The following is a 17,778-nucleotide window of genomic DNA, read 5'->3' as shown; positions in this document are numbered from 1 at the left end:
GTGTAAGAGAGCAGGTTGAGTAATACATGAGGAGCAGGCCTGTAAGCAGTGTTCCCCATGGCCTCTGCATCAGTTCCTGCCTTGACTTCCTGCACTGACTTTCCTTAGATGGTGACGTCAAGCTGTCAGCTGAAATAAGCTCTCCTCCGCAAGCTGGTGTTGGCCATGTTGTTTTGCCACAATAGAAGCCATAAGACAGAAATCGGTACAAGGTCATGGGGAACATGTAATTTTGAGAGTGCTGTAGAAGCGCTGAACTTTCGGGCTAAAAAAAGTTTTTGAGTGTTGAGAGCTTAATGGAATGTTCTTGGAAGAGCTTGGAAGATAAGAATGTTGAGAGTAATACAGATAAAGAAGCCTTGTGAAGTTTCAAAGGGAATTTTTGAGAGTCCCTTAAGGACTCCATCAGGGCCATTCACGTGATATTTTAAATGAAAAAGCTACGAAAGTGAAAACTTTGCTTTTATGAGACAATCAGTCAGTTGGAGCTGAAAATCAGCTGTGATTCAAAAGAGAGCAGCATTCATGAAGCAGGGTTTTCTGGGAAGTGTTGCCTCACGGTCAGCTCAGAGAAGCTGTGCTCCACACAGGGCCAAGGATGTACCCTGTGCCAGCAGCCAACCTTGGCAATGTGTAAGTTTTCCAGGTGGTGCTTGTGGAGGCATGAAAGAGTCGTGGAGAGCTGCTGAGTCTTGGCACCGTGAAAGACAGGGAAAACCCACTGGTAAATGTGTAGCCTGTGTTGAAATAAAAGCATCAGAACTGAAAGGGTCTTGGAGAGGAGTTGACACTTGATGACATGAACAGGTTCAGAGTCCCTGAAGATGGCCCAGGAGAGACTGTTGGTAAAAATACAGCCCGACTGCAGCATTGTGGAGATGCCAGTGTCACAGGATAACCTCCAAGGACAGCAGCAACTGTAGAGTGGGACCAGCTTGCCACTGAGATGTGTTTCCTGTGCTGTTGGGACTAAGTCCCAGAGGGGGTTTGGAACCTGTTGCTCTCTCTAATGCAGGGTCTGCCTGTAACTACTGTGCAGCAGTTTTCTCTAGATTGAAACTCTGGTCGAACTTCCCTCTATAATCCCAAGATACTTGCTTACATTTTTTTTCTCTCGGTGTTTCCTTGGAGTCCTTCCTCCCGGTCCACCTACTTCCTTCTCCGTGCTAACCCATTGGGGCATCCTCTTGCCTCCTCTCTTCCTGTCTGTCTGCACCATGATTCTCCTGCCCTCAAAAGCCTGGGAACCTTAGCCATGCCTACCCCATTCTGCCCTGCCCAGGTATAGACCATTTAATCAACCAGTTAGGTATTATATCTTAGGCAGGTTTACACAACAAGGACAGGTGTATCCGGGCAGTCACCAGAGGGCCAGTAACTAGCATCAAAACACAAGCATCAGACCAACCCCCATCAATTATCCTTTTCTGTCTAAATAAAAAGGCCATTTTCAAACAGTAAGAATAATTATAAAACAATTATAAAAACCAATAGGTAAGACTTACATGTATAATGTCTAGTCTAAAGGTATTTGGCAATCTTAAAGAAAATATCCTAACTATGAGGGTCTAAGATTTTGTACCTAAGTTATTTTTATTATAGGTTGTATATATTAACCAAAAACTTCTATCTAGACCTAAAACATCTCTTTACTTCCTAAGCAACTAAGCTAATTGTAAAACGATGACTATTTGGTCTTCAAAACCTCATCAGACTTGAGAAGGAATAGAATTAATTACTTGAGTAAATAGGAAGTGCATGTTAGCAGCTTCCAAAAAATAAAATTGAATGAGACAGTTTGCTGCCTGAAACTCAAAACTCTCTACAATATTGGAGCATCATCTTCCGCCTTCTGGCCCAGTATATTTGGCAGACATATATGTGAAGCAGGAACTATTTAGAACTTTCTTACCCTATTGGCAGAGTCTGGCAGTCAACTTGGCCTGCCTTTCAGCCTGCCCATTTTAGGCCGATTTTGTCTGTTGTAGAAGTGAGGGAGGCTTCTTAAGACTTAGAAAGTAGGAGTTGGAGAGATGGCTGTTTAAAAATTCTTTTTTGCCTCTTGCAGAGGACCACAGCTCAGTTCCCACCACCCACATAATGTTACTCAACCATCTCTAACTCCAGTTTGAGGGAAGATACTGTCCCTTCTGGGCCTCCTGGGATACCAGGCACACGTGTAGTACACACTTCACACACGCAAACCAGATCCTTAAACACATAAAATAAAAATAAATAAAATAACTAAAATAAAATAAAAAATAAATAACTTTTTAAAGAAGCAGGGTGTAAACTGAACTTACAACACCCAGGAAGTAAACAAATACATACGTCTCCAGAAGTTCTGAAAACTTGCAACATTTACAAGATTCCCATGTTTTTATACAACTGTAATGACCTCCAGGGAGAGGAGACTTTCCAACCAGCCATCACGCCTAGCAGTCACAAAAGGAGCTCCAGGAATGTGGCTTTCATAAGACTGCAGCTCGTGGCAGGAAGGGTTTTTGGTGAAGCAGCTGCCTCTGAGTTGCCCTTATTCTGACAGGTAAATTGAATAAACACATTAATTTGCCAAGCTGGACTTCAATGGAATCGTTGCTGTAGTCTATCGTCTGTCCCCCATCTGAGGTGGGCAGACATTTGTCCAGGTCACACTACGGCTGGCCATCCCAGTAAACTCCAGGCTAAAGTTAATCTGAATGTTGATCTAAATCAGAATTGAGGAGAGTGAAGGAAAGGAGGGAAGATAAACCAAGCTGTAACCAGTAGGACCAGCAACGAACAGGACAAATGGACTCCGTGTAAGGATTTGTCTTGGATTATGTTCCAATCCCAACTCTGATCTTGACTCAAATGTGACCTGGGCCACTTCCTAATGTCTCTAAGCCTTGACCCCTTAGACTAGAGTAGAGATAGAAAGACAGTATCTGAGGAGGCCACAGCTCCATCCTGAAAGTAGGAAGGAGGAAAGGAAAGGGCTGTCCTGGAGGAAGTAGGAGCACATGGACTGAAATCTTGGTGACCTCATTTGTCATGAGTGACTGCTCTGCAACCTAAAAAACAAAACAAAACAAATAAAACAACTGTCATCTTGTGGCATTATGCCACACCCCCCTTTAAAAAAATCATCCCAGTCAGGCTTGTTGGTGGTTTACACCCTAAATGGAAAGGTGGAGAGGGCATGAGATTCTTACCTGAGTATGTCAATCTTCTCTACGATCTGTTGAATATATTTTTGCCTTAATTGGTTATGCTATGGAAAAGCCCTCATGCCTTCTGGGTAAGATTTTTTCAGGTGAAGGCTGTCAGGAGGGAGAGGCACACATATCCCTGTACATAACCCCTTATGATCTCTAAGGAAGCAAAGAAACACATTGGTTCGCCAAAGTCAAGTTTGGTGGAATCACACCTTGATTTATCACTGGAACCTTAGCAGAAGTTGTTTATGTCTCTCCTGGGAGGGAATTTTAACAACAGCACTATTTCCCAGCTAATGCTCAGATTGGGACTTCTCCCCTGGGCTGTTTCCAACTGGGTTCCAGGACTCCTCAACTCTGCATCCCTAGGCATGCAAGTAAAATATGACATGGAATCCAATGAGACAGGGAGGACTCTCTTATGGATGATAAGATATTTATTGAGCATTAGGCACAGGAGAGGATTAGTTGGGGGAAGGGACCTTTTTTCCTAGCTCTTCAGATCCAGGCCCCTGAGGCTTCGGGAGGATCACGGTCTATGAACATTCAGCAGGTGACACACTCTTCTCTACAATGTTTCCTTCATGAGTAACCTGACAGCTGTATCGGCTGTGAGGTGTCCACTGGTCAGATATCAGTGTCAGGAAGCTGCTGACCACGTACTTGTTGTTGGTCTGTTTGGAGGGCTGGGTTGTCTCTACACCCTGCGTGACAGGGATTCCATCTACCTTCCAGTCCACCACCAAAGTATCTGGGTAGAATTCGCTCACCAGACACACCAGTGTGGCCTTATTAGCCTGGAAATTCTTCAAGGAAGGCAGGAACAGAGTGACCAAGGGGTCGGACTTGGGCTGGCCTGTGCAGACAAAGAAGATGAGAGTTGTAGCAGAGAAACCCACATGATAGGGAAATAATCTTCTCTTAGGAGCTCTGTGACCATTCACTACAGCATCAGGGTGTTCCATCCAGGGATGATTTCTCCTCTGTCCACGTGAGTCCCCTGGAGAGCCTGACACCTCATTAGACCATGCTCCTCTTCCAAGTGAAATGACCCAGGCCCAGACCCTTGCATTCTTGGTTTCCTCACTGGGATGAAGGCCAACTACCCCCTACTCCCTAGCAGCTAGAATCTGAATTGGGATCCAACCCTGATCTCCTGTATCCCTACTCCCCCACCCCCATTACTTCTCCAATGCTCAGAGCCTCCTCTGTAAACTGATACTCATTTATTCTAAAAGGTTGGCCCTGGGAAGTTGGTCTCAAGGGGTGCCTGCTGTATAAGCGCTCCAGGTCTGTGCTCCAGACTCCATTCAGTAATCTCACAAAGCATTAGATTCCATCTAGAAAAATCCCAGGAACTCCTCCAAGGATCCAATGCTTTGGCCACAGTAATCACAAGACCAGCCTTGGCTTTCTTTCTGGGCCTCTTTCTCCCAGACAATGATGGATAGCAACACCCTGACCACTCCCCGAAGTCTCTGCTGACTCCTGACTTCACTTGGCACCATTTTCTCCCTCATTCCTCATCTAAGTCTAAGGACACTGAGGAAGATGAACAAGTGAAACATCTAGCCAAGTTAAACACCAAGCTCCAGGCCTATAGGACCCCAGGAATAAGAGACAGCTGTTTTTTTCTAGTAATAATCCTTGGAGGACCTGGTTCTAGTTACCTTGTCACTCTGAGCCTGTTCTGTGTCCCTGTGACCTCACAGGCCAGCAGAAGATTAGACAGCTGTAGTCTAGACTGAGCCATATTCGTCTCTCAGCCTCTGTGGTTTTCCACCTGGGGTGACCTGAGTCTTTGAAGGCTGGGTTCACAGCACCAGCCACATCCCTGGACCTACTATGTGGCCTTCTCAATCTAGATGGGCATCTGGGCCTCAGTTCAGATTCTAAGGTCTCTAAGGCCTGAAAATCCCAGCAACTAGGCATCTGCCTCGGAGGAGTCGATGGAGCTACTGGCCTCTCCTGTGATTTACCTTAAGTCTACTTGCCTCTCCCTCATCTACAGAAGAAGGTATATGTCAGACTGAAAGGCTGGGGAAGACAGATGGAAAGAACTCCCCAGAACGAAATGGACTGTCATGAGAGGCTTACCTAGAATTGTGAGCCGGGTTCCGTCACCAAAGCTCAAGCATGGCTGGGGCTCAAAGGGACGCCCATAGGGCCAGCGCCTGGGGCCAGTTCTCCATGGGATGATCTGAAACAGGAACCTGTCGGGTGAGTCAGGCACAGCACAACAGTAAACGAACTACGGCCTTGGCAGAAAGTAGATGGGCAGCCAGTGCTCCACGAGTCCATCTATCCATCTACCACTTCCAGCTCTGAATACTTCAGTGTTGGTGGCAACACCAGGCCCAGCAGATTTCCAGAAAATTCCTAACTGCTGTATCTTCTCTGGTGGGTATGGTTGAATCAGGAAATTCCGGGGTGTGTGTGGGTGTGTGGGTGGGTGGGTGTCCCTTTTACAGTGTCTGTGTCTCCTCCATACCAGTTCGTCATGGTCCGTCCAGACCAGCTTCCTCCCAGGTCCCATGCATGCTATGTTGTGAGGATTCCAGTTTTCATTTCTATCATGAGGCCTTATCTGATCTTTCAGACTACTACTGATCTTCCAGGCTGGCCTCCAGCTCACGAAGCCCTGCCTACCTCTGCCTCCCAAGAACTAGGATCAAAGAAGTGCGCCACCACATCAACCCTTTTTTTTTTTTTCTATTTCTGTGAGAAAAAAAAAAATGTGATTGTATATTTATAGGGGTCTAGTTGCTCCGGGTAGCATGAACGTCTGTGATTGACTTTCTGGCAAAGGTGCCGTGACAATTTAAGGGAGAAAATGTCACTCAACAAATGGCTCAGACAAAGGGGCAGACGTTACCCTATCCCACACCACCCACATAAATTGATCAGAGATCTCAGCACGAGAGCTACAGTTTGAAACCTAGTTTACAAAAGAAATTCTTAGAAGTCTCCTTAAAGCTGCATACCATCTACCTTGAATATAACCTGGAAAGGCAAATGCCAATAAATCTGGAACATGGGGATGCCGTGTCCAGCTGAGGTCAGGTCCCACCCTGGAACCAAAAGTTAATGCCCGCATCTTGGAAGCCGAGACCCCTGAGGCCTCTTCTCATTTAGTTTCCCAAATACTAGAGGCTAGAGTTTATCCTCCAAGAAAGAGTCAGTGAGAACCAGTCAGGAAGAAACACCTAACACTGCTGATGCTCCCTAAGAAACTACCCCACCAAGATCACACTAACAAAGGCCACAGCCTGCTCTCACCAGGGCCGTCACCATGGCCTTCACACTTTGCTCCATTCTCAGGTAAAGCACACCACTGAACACTGTCCCAGGCCAGGGGAAATACAGCAGGAAAGCGTAGCTTTTCACATCAGCGTTCAGCTTTTAAACACAAGAAGGACTATAGATTTGTAATTTTTTTTCTTGTGTCACTTTGGTAGCTTGTGTTTTACATTTATTGGAACTGCGTATTCATGATTCATACCTTAGATTATAGCACCTGTTATAATGCTCCCTCCCCATTACAAGTAATGATATCCTTACCTGAAATCATTAAATATTTCAGATTTAGCTGATATGTGAGGGATGGGACCCAACTCTAAACAAAAATTTATAATTGATATTATACATTATACAATAGTCTGGAAGCATGTTATACAACATTTCCAGTGTGCTTACATTTTTAATTTTTTTAATTATTTATATATTTATTTAGTATAATTTATCCACTTTGTATCCCCTCTACAGCCCCGTCCCTCATCTCCTCTCAGTCTCATCCACCTCCCTCCTCTCCTATGTCCCCTGATAGGGGAGGTTCTCCTCCGCTTCCATCTGACCCTAGCTTATCAGGTCTCATCAGGACTGGCTGTATTGTCTTCTTCTGTGTGCACCCCTCAGGGGGAGGTGACCAAAGAGTCGGCCACTGAGTTCATGTCAGAGACAGCCCCTGTGCCCCTTACTAGGAAACCCACTTGGAAACTGAGCAGTCAATGGGCTTCCTTTGAACGGGGGTGTGTGTGTGTGTGTGTGTGTGTGTGTGTGTGCCTACATTTTGACCATGAACTCAAACACACAGTTCTCCACTTGTAAAGCTTGGGAGTTTGGGGCATTTCAGATTAAATGTTCTCAACCTACATGAACAACAATTTATAATTTTGCTTTTCTCTCTTCCATTTTCTTGATCATTTCTAATGTTGTTTGTTCATTATGACTCAATAGAATTTTTAATGTTTCATTGATTTTTTTTCTTTAGCTATGAGTCTAAGAAGTGAAATTCTGCTCAGTAATAAAAGAAGAAAATATTGATGGATTAAACAACAACTCAGTGTCATACTGAACTAAAGAGGACAAGTTCAAAGTTAATGTACACTCAGATTCCAACTCAGAAAATAATTAATGATTCCTCCACACAGTTAATAAATGCCCAGTGAATCAAGCTGAATGGAAACGCTATTGCTTCCCTCTGCAGAGCACATCAGCTCAGTCAGAGCAGACCATTGGATTTTCTGAGACAGGGTCTTTCTCGTATTGAACCTGGAGCTCACTGATCCAGCTAGACTAGCTGGCTGGTAAGCCCCAGGGCTCCTCCCACCTCAACCTCCCTGTGCTAGAGTTAGCAGCATGGGCCACCACCGCTCTCTGTTTGCACAGGTGCTGAGAGTCTGAACTCAGGTCCTCATGTTTGAGGGGCAAGGTCTTCTAGACCGAGTCATCTCTGTGGCCCCAGTTTCTACTCCTCAAGTACCCCAAGGCACTTCTATAATATTTAGTGCATGTTTTGATAATTACCTAAGAATAAATTTCTAGAACTTCAACTATGTGACTAAAATGAACACACACAGTTCACTCTAAATGGATGAAGACCCTGGCACACTAAAATAACTTGGTACCACAGTCTTACTTCTAGCTACTCCAGAGGACTTAGGAAGGAAGGAGGGTCTGGTAGGGATTTAGGAAGTTCAAATCCTGCCTACGCTACAGAGAGTAAGATCAGACAGGGCAACCTAGAAAGACCTTTTCTCAAAATGAAAAATGGAGAAGGGAGATGGGCTGTGGATGTAGCTCATTGGTAGAACACTGGCCAAGCATGAGCAAGGTCCTGAGCTTCAGCTAACATTTGCCCAGGCCCCTCCTCTTAGGCAGATCCTTCCTTCTCACCGCTTTGGCCTCAATGGCCACCTTCCTTCCCAGTCGCCCATTCTATGGGCTCAAAATACATTCCCAAACAAGTAAGTCCCTTACCTGCCTGGCAGGGCCCACAGATGCGGCCTGCTGCTTCCCCCTGAAGATCCAGAGCCCAGGGCTCTACTCCTTTGGGCTGAGCTTGGGGAAAGTACATGCTGGACACCATCCACAAGGCCCAAGAGCAGTAACAGAAGAAGTTTGCACTGTCTGCGGGTGGTGCCCAGTGTTTGTCCTGCTCTGAGCTTCATTGGTCCACAAGTTCAAGGTGAACTCTGGCCCTACTTGCAGTGTGGGTTTCCTGGCTTGCGCCTCCTCTGATGGCCAGAAGCTGTTCCAGTGCAAATGTATTTGTGTAGCCAAACCCCAGGTTGGGTCTGGTTTCCACCAGCAGCAGGCACCCTCCAGGGCCTCTGGTCATCATCTGTGGAGGTGTCCCCCAGGGGGATACCTACAAACCACCCAGCTGTGGTTGGGATGCAAGTTCAACTGTTTCAACTCACAGCTGCCTGCCTAACCCATCCCTGGAGTTCTGGGTGGCTCCGCCTGACTGATATCCAGGTCCCCAAGGAATCCTGGGTCTGTGGAACAGATCTCCCCAGGGATTAGCGGGGCCATGAAGAGTGACTGAACACCTGCCCCACGAACAGCTTACTGTCAGGGATGTGAGGTACAGTTCGAGCTCATGCAGGGCCAGGGGTATTCTGCAAGCAGAGGTTTAGGTTCAGCAAAAAGCTACCAGTCTGATCCAGGAATTACAATATAGTAATTAAAATGGTGTTTACTACACTATGTTCAGTCCCTGTAGGCCTCATATCACAAACTAAGACACCCCAAATCTTTATAAGTAAAACCCATATCTGTAAAAGTTTAGCTGATAAACATTAGCCACTCGGGATGCCACCTAGCTGCAATTCCAGCTCTGATGCTGGAGGTAGGTTTGATGCATGTCACTGACCCTCAAGATCTGGTTACTCCTATCCTTGTTTTGTACACCTGCGTAAGCCATACCTGAATAAATGGGCTATACCTGGGCAGGGCAGAATGGGGTAGGCATGGTGAAGGTTCCCGGGCTTTTGGGTTCAAGAAAGAATCACGGGAAACAGGGGACAAGAGGAGAGGATGAAGGAGGATGCCACGATGGGTTAGCGTGGAGAAGAAGTCTTGTGGGCTGGGAGGAAAGACTCCAATAATGGCATGAAATGGCCCAGGTGAAGAATACAAGCAAGTACCATGGGATTATGGATGGGAGATAATTCAAATGAGGATGGTTAAGGAGGATGGCCTTGGATGGGGGCTGGGAGGTGAATGGTGAGACAGCCAGCATAGGTAGAAATATCTGCCCAGCCCAAGGTAAATAAGGCAATTATAAAATCTAACAGGTGTCTGTGTCTTATTATTTGTGATAGCATGTTAGACAATACTGCTGTGATAAGCTTAGGGCTAATAATATATAATATATAGCCCAACACTCATTTTTTATTTACAACAACACAGTGGAGAGGCTGAGACAGGGGGGTTGTGAGTTCAAGGCCATCCTGGGATGTATAACAAGATCCTATCTCAAAAAAAAAACAAAAAAAAAAAAAAAAAAACACAAAGAAAGTGAAAAAAAAAAGTGTGTGGGCATATATTACACGCTCTTTGGATACACCCTACCCATTGTAGAATAACTCAGACTCATTTATCCACCATCTCATTTGTTTGTATGATCAGAACATGTAGAGTCTATCGGCTTCCTGTAGCATGGCAGAACTTCAGAACTTGGCTGTACAATCCTCATCCAAAGCTGGTGGGTGTGCTTCTACTCCAGCTGTGGGAGCATTCACTTGGCCATTCAAGACTTTCACCTCATCTATCTAGACACAAGAAGACATCTTGGTGTCCCACAGAGATGACGAGGGCCAGAGTTAGGTCAGACTCCATGGACTGATGAGATCTGCCTTGGATCCCTGTGTCCCACAAACACTGACTGCAAACCCTGAAGGACAAGAACTACATCTTGAGTGTTTGTGGTCCATCAAGACAAGGACAAGGTACCAGACAATAGAGTGTGAGTTCCCTAAAAGATATGTGAAGTACAGGGGGACCTCACTTTTCCTCACTTGAGGCACATGGCCCTCTCTACCTACTTTGGGCTCCTTATATCCTGGAGCTTGGAGGAAGGCTCCAAAGGACACTGACTAGTTACTCCACCCTGGAAACCCTACATCCCAGGACCAAGGACTCATGATTCCCCCTTACAGCAGTGCCAAATCTCAGACTTTGCCTAAATGTATAGCATCTCAACTGTTCTCTGAGCCCTGATCCTACCATAGCCTCAGAGCAAGAAGCAGTCACAGACCATAGCTTCCTGCAGTTATCCAGATGTAATCATCAGAAAAAAAAAAAATACTCAAGATGCCCAACTCTTCTGTCTTTGGATAGAGGACTGTCTCCTATCCGGGTACTCCCGCCATGTTTGGTACTGAAAATACCCCTCTCCTCTGGCTCATGCCCACCTCTCTACCTAAGGCCCCAGGGAGACTGTGAGAGGATGATATAAACTCCATTTTGTCTCCATTTTAGAATCAGACCTTACTTTAAAACAAAAATTAGACCATAGGTCACCAATTCTGGGAACAAGACCATAAAATCCCCCTGACCCAAGAAACAGCTTGAGGATAACCACAAGAATGGGAAGATATCTTATCTCAGAGTGGGGCATCTGTGCTGCGCAGCCCACCAACCTTGTAGTAGAACATTTCATGGCACAGAAAATAGGACCTAACATTCCTGAGGTCTTTAGATAGCTCGCTCAATGTTAGTTACGTGAGTTAGCCAATCACTTTGTAACAAGCTTGCCCTTGCTGAATGTCACCTAATTGTGTAACTGCTAAGCTGGAAATTCCTGGTCCTTGCTCAAACCCCAATAAAAACCCTACTGTGCAGCTGCTTGAGGCTTTCCTCTCTGATCCACTGCATTGGTGATGGTAGAGAGACCGGGCTTAAGCCCCAATAAAGCTCTTTGCTTCTGCATATAGTCCAGTTCCTGGTGGTCTTTGGGAACCAAAGATCTCGGCATAACAGCTGCCTGTGACCATTGCATACCCACCTATAAAGAATGACTTCAGAACAGCCACAGAACTGCTTTTTCCAGCTCACATATATTGATGCTTTAGAAGCTTCCTGGCTTTCAGGGTCCCTGACCTGTTCAATGGCTCCCAAGACCCTCTCTAAGATGTCTTGGGAGCCATTTTGGAAGGCTCAAAACATTCTCCAAAAACAACATATCTCAAGGTTTCACTGGACATGAGAATAATAACGTAGCAGCCATTGGCAAGCATTGAGTCCTGTATGATGATGACATCTACTGAGAGAACCAGGCCTGACACTGCCAAAGGTCACCAGGACCTAGGCCTAAACAGGGTCACCCAAAAGTCACCAGGAACTAGTGATCCCACCCCAAGATCACCAGGAGCTAGGCCATAGGTCACCAATTCCAGAAACAAGATTCCCTACCCAAGGAACAGCCTGACGATAACCACAAGAATGGGAAGGTGTCTTATCTCAGGGTGGGGCATCTGTGCTGGACAGCCCAACAACCTTGCAGTAGAACATTCATGGCACAGAAAATAGGACCTAACATTCCTGAGATCTATAGATAGCTCGCTCAATGTTAGTTATGTGAGTTAGTCAATCACTTTGTAACAAGCTTGCCCTTGCTGAATGTCATCCAATCGTATAACTATTAAACTGGAAATTCCCAGTCCCTCCTCAAACCCCAATAAAAACCCTGCCATCCAGCTGCTCGGGGCTCTCCTCTATGATCCACTGCATTGGTGACAGTAGAGAGACTGAGCTTAAGCCCAAATAAAGCTCTTTGCTCTTGCATACGTGGTCCAGCTCCCATGGTGGTCTTGGGGACCTTAAAAGCTGGCCATAACACAATGTGTCTACCTGGCTGGGCCACAGAAACCCAGGGAGTTGATCAAAAATTAATCTTGATGGTTTGTAGATAATTTTGGTGAAATTAATACTTAAATCATGAACTTCAAATAATATACATTACCTTTTATGATGTGGATGGCTTCATCTAGTTTACTGGAGTACAAAGATTGAATTCCCCTGAACAAGAGGAGATTTTGCTGGCTGATCACTTTGAACATAAACAGAAATTCTCCCCTGGGCTTCCAGCCTAACTGACCTTCAAATTCTGAACTTGTCATCTCCAAACTGTGTTGGTGTTTTGAGTTGTGCTGGCCAGGTCAATCAAAGACAGAGAGACACTGCAGGGCAGATTGTGGGCATGGGGACTAACTCCAATTAAGTAAACTCCAAACAACCTCACCAAAGTGCTTTTTTTTTTTTTTCACCACACAGAGACTAGGATTTATTTAATTAACCTAGAGCACAATGCTGGGCAATAGTTAATCCATCCTAAAACCTCCAAGCCTGCATAATTTCCTACCATTCAGACTTCCCATATTATACTTGCTTTTAGTCATATCTTAGATCTGGTTCATTTCTCCACATGGTTCCAAGACCTTTCCTGCAGATACTTCTCCTCCTCTTACCAAAGTGCTTTTATTGATCGTTACGAAAAAGGCCTTTTAGCAAGTAATTCTCACATACCAAAACCTCTTATCTTTATCCTATCTTACCCTATCCTATCCTATCTTATCTTATCTAGGGGTTGTCTTGGGAGACCATCACCTAAGCAAACATGGTCATTATAAGAATTCAAGGTTTGCTAGGAATGTCTTATGACTAAGGTCATGCTAAGGGTCTGAAATTCCCATGGACGAGCAAACTCACAAATCTCAGATAACAATCACTGATTGCTTACAAGAGCTTACTGCAAGACCTAAGCGGCCATCACTCTGTAATAAATACCACGGGCAGAGGCTCCATTCTGCTACAAAGCTGTGGGCCTTGATTCTTGAAAACACACACACACACACACATGCATCATTTTGTTTCCCTCCAGAAAGTTACTAATAAATCAGCTATGTCGTCTAATATCCATGGAGTGTGCTCATTACAATCCCTCACGTTGAAACACAGGGGTTTATACTGGTACGCTTCCTGCCCAAGCTGGGAAGGAATCGAGGGCCATAAGTCCAAAAATGCTAAGACATTATATTCAAAAACATGAGAAAACTCGTTTAGAAAACAATGTATGCCTCCATTCAATGCTGCCTTCTGATGTGAAGGCACACATGCAGATATTGTATACATAATAAATAAATAAATTAAAAAAAAAGCAAACACCAAGACCACATGGGACTTCCTACAAGGAGGCAAGAAAGATGCCACACGTACAACCAACGTGTATATTAACAAAATGAAGGAACACTATTATACTCATTCTATGAAGCCAATATTAATCTCGTGCCAAGATCACATAAAGACACAACATAAAAAGAAAGCTATCAATCAAATTTCCTGGTGAAAATATTTGCAAAAAGCTACAAAAAAAATTCTTGCAAACCAAATTCAAAAATACATGTTTATTATTGGTACATCTGTACGTGATTATAAGCATGTTTGTGCCTGCAGGTCATGATACTAGAAAGGGCATCGTGAAAAGAAAAGGATCTTAAAAAGGGCAGACAAGATAATTGAATACACATGACATGAAAGGGCTGTCTGGGGAATGACAGGAAACCAGCCAGAGAGAAGAGAGACAGCACAAGGTGGGGGGAGGGGAGGGGGCAATCACGAGACAGTGGGGAGCAGAATGAGTGATAACAAACCGTAATGGCACAAATGAATGAAAATGCCAGAATGAAACCCGTTACTTTGTATGCTACCCTAGGAAATACGTTTTGAAGATGGGGAAAAGTGGAGCCAGAGAGACTACTCAGTGGTCATAAGCACTGCTACCAGGGCACCCAAGTCTGGTTCTTACCATACATCAGACAGGTGTGAGCTCCAGAGCCCAGCACCCTCTTCTGGCCTCCACAAGTACCAGCATTTCCCGTGGCGCACACACATACGCGCAAAATGATTAAAAAATAAATAAATCACAAAATGGAAAAAAAGTAGAGCTGTCCCTTGGTACTTACAGTATATGGTCCCAGGACCCTGAAATACCAAAGCCTATGGATGTTCATGCCCCTTGTATAGAATGGCATATTTGCACACAGTCACCCTTATTAATTACTGGTTTATAATGACAAATCTGTATTTCTTACCATTCCCACTCTAGGTGCGCTAACTGGGGCATTTTGAGATTAGGCTCCTGTTCTCCAGTAGAGACTTGTAACAGGGGCTTCACTTGAGTCTATTCATTCTGCTTTCAGGAGGCACTTCAAGAGGAGCTTGGGTCCTCTGAGACTCGGAGCCTTCTGGTACTAGGAACTAGGTCAGTGTCTGAGTGGTGTTTATGAGCCAGGGTTTACGTCTAGTTGAGAGGCAGACCCAGACAGACTTAGCTGAAGTTTGGTCAAGGACCTTTGTTAGCAGGCACCAGGCACAACCGAGTTCAGGTATCAGAGAAACAAAGTGGAGGGCACATCCGGTGTGTAGTCACAGCTAAATACGAAAGGTGGGACTGCACGGGGAATAAATAATAAAGTGAAATAAGCATGATGACTTGACTGTGAACTTGGATGGCAAAAATCTAAGTGCCACCCTGTAAGACCCTGGTTGCTCCTGAGATCCCCTCCCCCAGGGTCTCAGGATTTTCTCAGGTCCGAATGTTTGAGCCACTGACAGCATGTCCAAGCTGGTTTGGTTCTGTTTTCTGTTGAATTTGGAAGGTGAGCTCATGCATAGGTCACATCCTGGTTCTCATGGCTGCTGGGAGTCCTCTTGATTCCTGGAGCAGAGTCTTTGCGGTACTGGGTTGTGGGTCCTGATACTCTGGGAATCCTGCCCACTCCACCAGCTCTCCTCAGGCTCAGAGGTTCCGCCACATTCCTTCTGTGTGGTTGCTGCCTTCAGGCTTTCCTCTTCCAGGCCCTTCTTTGTTACAGTATACAGTCCCTGGTTGCATTTGTCAGACGTCAGAGCATGCTGATGCGACAGAGGGAAACAGGACAATGGAGAGACAGAAGTACAAAAGCAGTGAGAGAGTGTGGCCAGTCACAAATGTGGAAAAACATCCAGGCTGCCTCTGCCCAGTCTCAGAGAATCACAATGACCCCAGCCATCTAATGAGAGCCTACTTAGAGTAGCCAAGAATTCACTGGCTTGCATTCATCACGCATTCCCTCACTCACCCGCCTCTCCTATCACCCAGAGTGTTCATCACACACACACCCAGCCAGCTGGGAATTTACAGGCTAGTGTAAGAGTCTTGCTAAATAAAATCGGAGCTGTGAGGCAGGTGCTAGCTGTAATGAGGAAAACAGGCCGTTTGCCCACTGGAGGGAGGCAACAACTGAAGAGTGGCCAGGAAACGGTTGCCCAACGAGGGGGAGGTGAGATGGCTGTGGAGCTCCACATCAGTGCAGACAGAGGGAGGACACAGCCCAGGACAGGAAGTGCTCCCAATGTTAACAGCTTGAGTGAAGGCTTGAGGCAACCAAGCGAACCAGGCATCTTATCAATGGCAATTAGTTGAACACAGCAGAAACGGACAGTGGAGGTTAAAGGGACAAGAAATAGGAATTTCAGGACCCGATGTATCCAGCGCCCACAGGCTAGATAGTGAGGAATCTGAATTCTGTCCCATCAGTCTGTGCTCTTTTCATACACCTTATGCAGGTGTTGTGGGTCTGAGCTGAGGTAAACCACGGCTGTAAAATACATACTGGACTTCAAAGATGGAGTGCCAAAGAAAAAATAATGTTCATACGTACCTGTTATAATGCTTATTGAAAAATATTGTATTGGGAACATGTTGTGTTAAATAAAATAGATCATAAATCATTTCATCTGTCTTTTTTGGTTTTGGGTCTTTTTTGTTTTTTTTACTTTTTTATGTTCAAGGACAACTTTACTAGAATTTAAAAGGAAAACAAGGGGGTAGGCAGGCTATAAATACCAGCAGCTGCATAAGGAAGGAAAGAGGTGAGAAGAAGAGAGGAAACCATGCCCTTTTTAGTTAGGTGTGGAGGACGGGCAAACAGACACCTCGCCAAAAAGAGGAAGATTGAGAGAAAGAGTGAAAACACCAAAGTACCAGAGAAAGCATACTTGCATTCTGGCCCACAGCCCAAAGAAAGGCCCAGAAAAGAAGAAAAAGTAAAAGTTCCACTTTTCTGTGTCAAGACTCAGAGGAGGGGATCTTGCTATGTTGCCCAGGCTAACCCTCAGACTCACACTTCTGCTTAGCCTCCCGTAGCCAGGACTACAGGTGTGGCTTGCCCACGTGCAGAGAATACAGGAAGCAGTCAGAGGCAGAGGGAAGGCAAGTCTGAATGAAGGAATAGGAAGATGGAGGAATAGGAAGATGGCTGGGTGAAAGAACAGGAACAGGCCACACTCGTGACAGGTAAGTATGTTAAGCATTTCATGTAGATTAGTCAATGTTAGGCCATCAGGACAGCTGGGCTCAGCGGGTAAAGGTGTTTGCTGCCAAGTCTTAGGACCTGAGTTCCATCACTCAGGCTCACATAACGGAAGAAGAGAAATGATTCACACAAACTGATGGTAAGGCGCCGTTAAATGAAGACAGCACCTACGCTACTCATTGAATACAGAGAAGACGTGTTGTGGAATTATTAGTATTTAATGTGGTTCATATGATTATTAAGGTGACAGTTATCCCTTAACCTGCTACTTTAGAAATGAATGAACACAGAGACCTGTTATATTTTTAATAAGCCTTAAAACACTTAAGGCTGGGCGAATAGTAACCGTGTAAAGTTAATAGCTCTCTATTTTTCTGTGTAGCCTTGGCTGTCCTGGACTCGCTTTGTAGACCAGGATGGCCTCGAACTCACGGAGATCTGCCTGTCTCTGCCTCCCTGAGAGCTGGGATTACACACGTGCGCCACTATGCCCATCTCCATAGTTAGTTTTAATACTTTTGTCTTTTGACTTTGCAGAATGACAGTTGATTTACAAACCAGCTGAGTAATAAAGAATTATTTCACAGGATGGTGGTGATGATGGTGGTGGTGGTGGTGGTAGCAGAGTCGGTGGTGGCACACACCTTTAATCCTAGCACTTGGAAGGCAGAGCTAGGTGGATCTCTGAGTTCAAAGATAGCCTGCTCTATAGAGTTCCAGGACAGCCAGAACTACACAGAGAAACCCTGTCTCAAACAAACAAACAAACAAATAATAAATAAATAAATATAGATAGATAATAAAAGAATTCTTTCTTGTGCACATTGTGTGTGTGTGTGTGTGTGTGTGTGTGTGTATAATTTATTTACTTATTTTTAATAATGCTGACAGGCCCCTCACTCCCCTGCACAGGAGGTAGATGTATCTCTCTCACCCTG

The 17,778-nt window shown here is 45.1% G+C and overlaps 1 protein-coding gene across 1 annotated transcript; it reads right to left on the bottom strand.

Annotated features, from left to right (window-relative positions):
- Nucleotides 1–3,733: 3,733 nt before the first annotated feature.
- Nucleotides 3,734–8,647, bottom strand: Igll5 (immunoglobulin lambda like polypeptide 5). Its single transcript, XM_055610237.1, has 3 exons — nt 8,457–8,647; nt 5,295–5,410; nt 3,734–4,053 (listed from the first exon to the last, which is right to left on the bottom strand). The coding sequence occupies exons 1-3, from the start codon at nt 8,645–8,647 to the stop codon at nt 3,734–3,736; spliced, it is 627 nt and encodes a 208-aa protein (XP_055466212.1).
- Nucleotides 8,648–17,778: the final 9,131 nt, after the last annotated feature.

This window comes from Psammomys obesus, unplaced genomic scaffold (genome assembly GCF_907164565.1).
Source record: "Psammomys obesus unplaced genomic scaffold, mPsaObe1.curated_primary_1811, whole genome shotgun sequence".
Lineage (NCBI taxonomy): Eukaryota > Metazoa > Chordata > Mammalia > Rodentia > Muridae > Psammomys > Psammomys obesus.
The sequence above is the reverse complement of the archived record's forward strand: the minus strand, read 5'-3'. Positions and strand labels throughout refer to the sequence as shown.

Bases quoted from the DNA above. Each gene is read 5' to 3' on its own strand.
- Igll5 (XM_055610237.1), bottom strand. From the start codon at position 8,647: ATGAAGCTCAGAGCAGGACAAACACTGGGCACCACCCGCAGACAGTGC. The intron at 5,411-8,456 runs GTAAGGGACTTA...CTCACCCGACAG, and splicing joins CTGTGGGCCCTGCCAGGCAG to GTTCCTGTTTCAGATCATCC. The intron at 4,054-5,294 runs GTAAGCCTCTCA...TTGTCTGCACAG, and splicing joins AACCCGGCTCACAATTCTAG to GCCAGCCCAAGTCCGACCCC.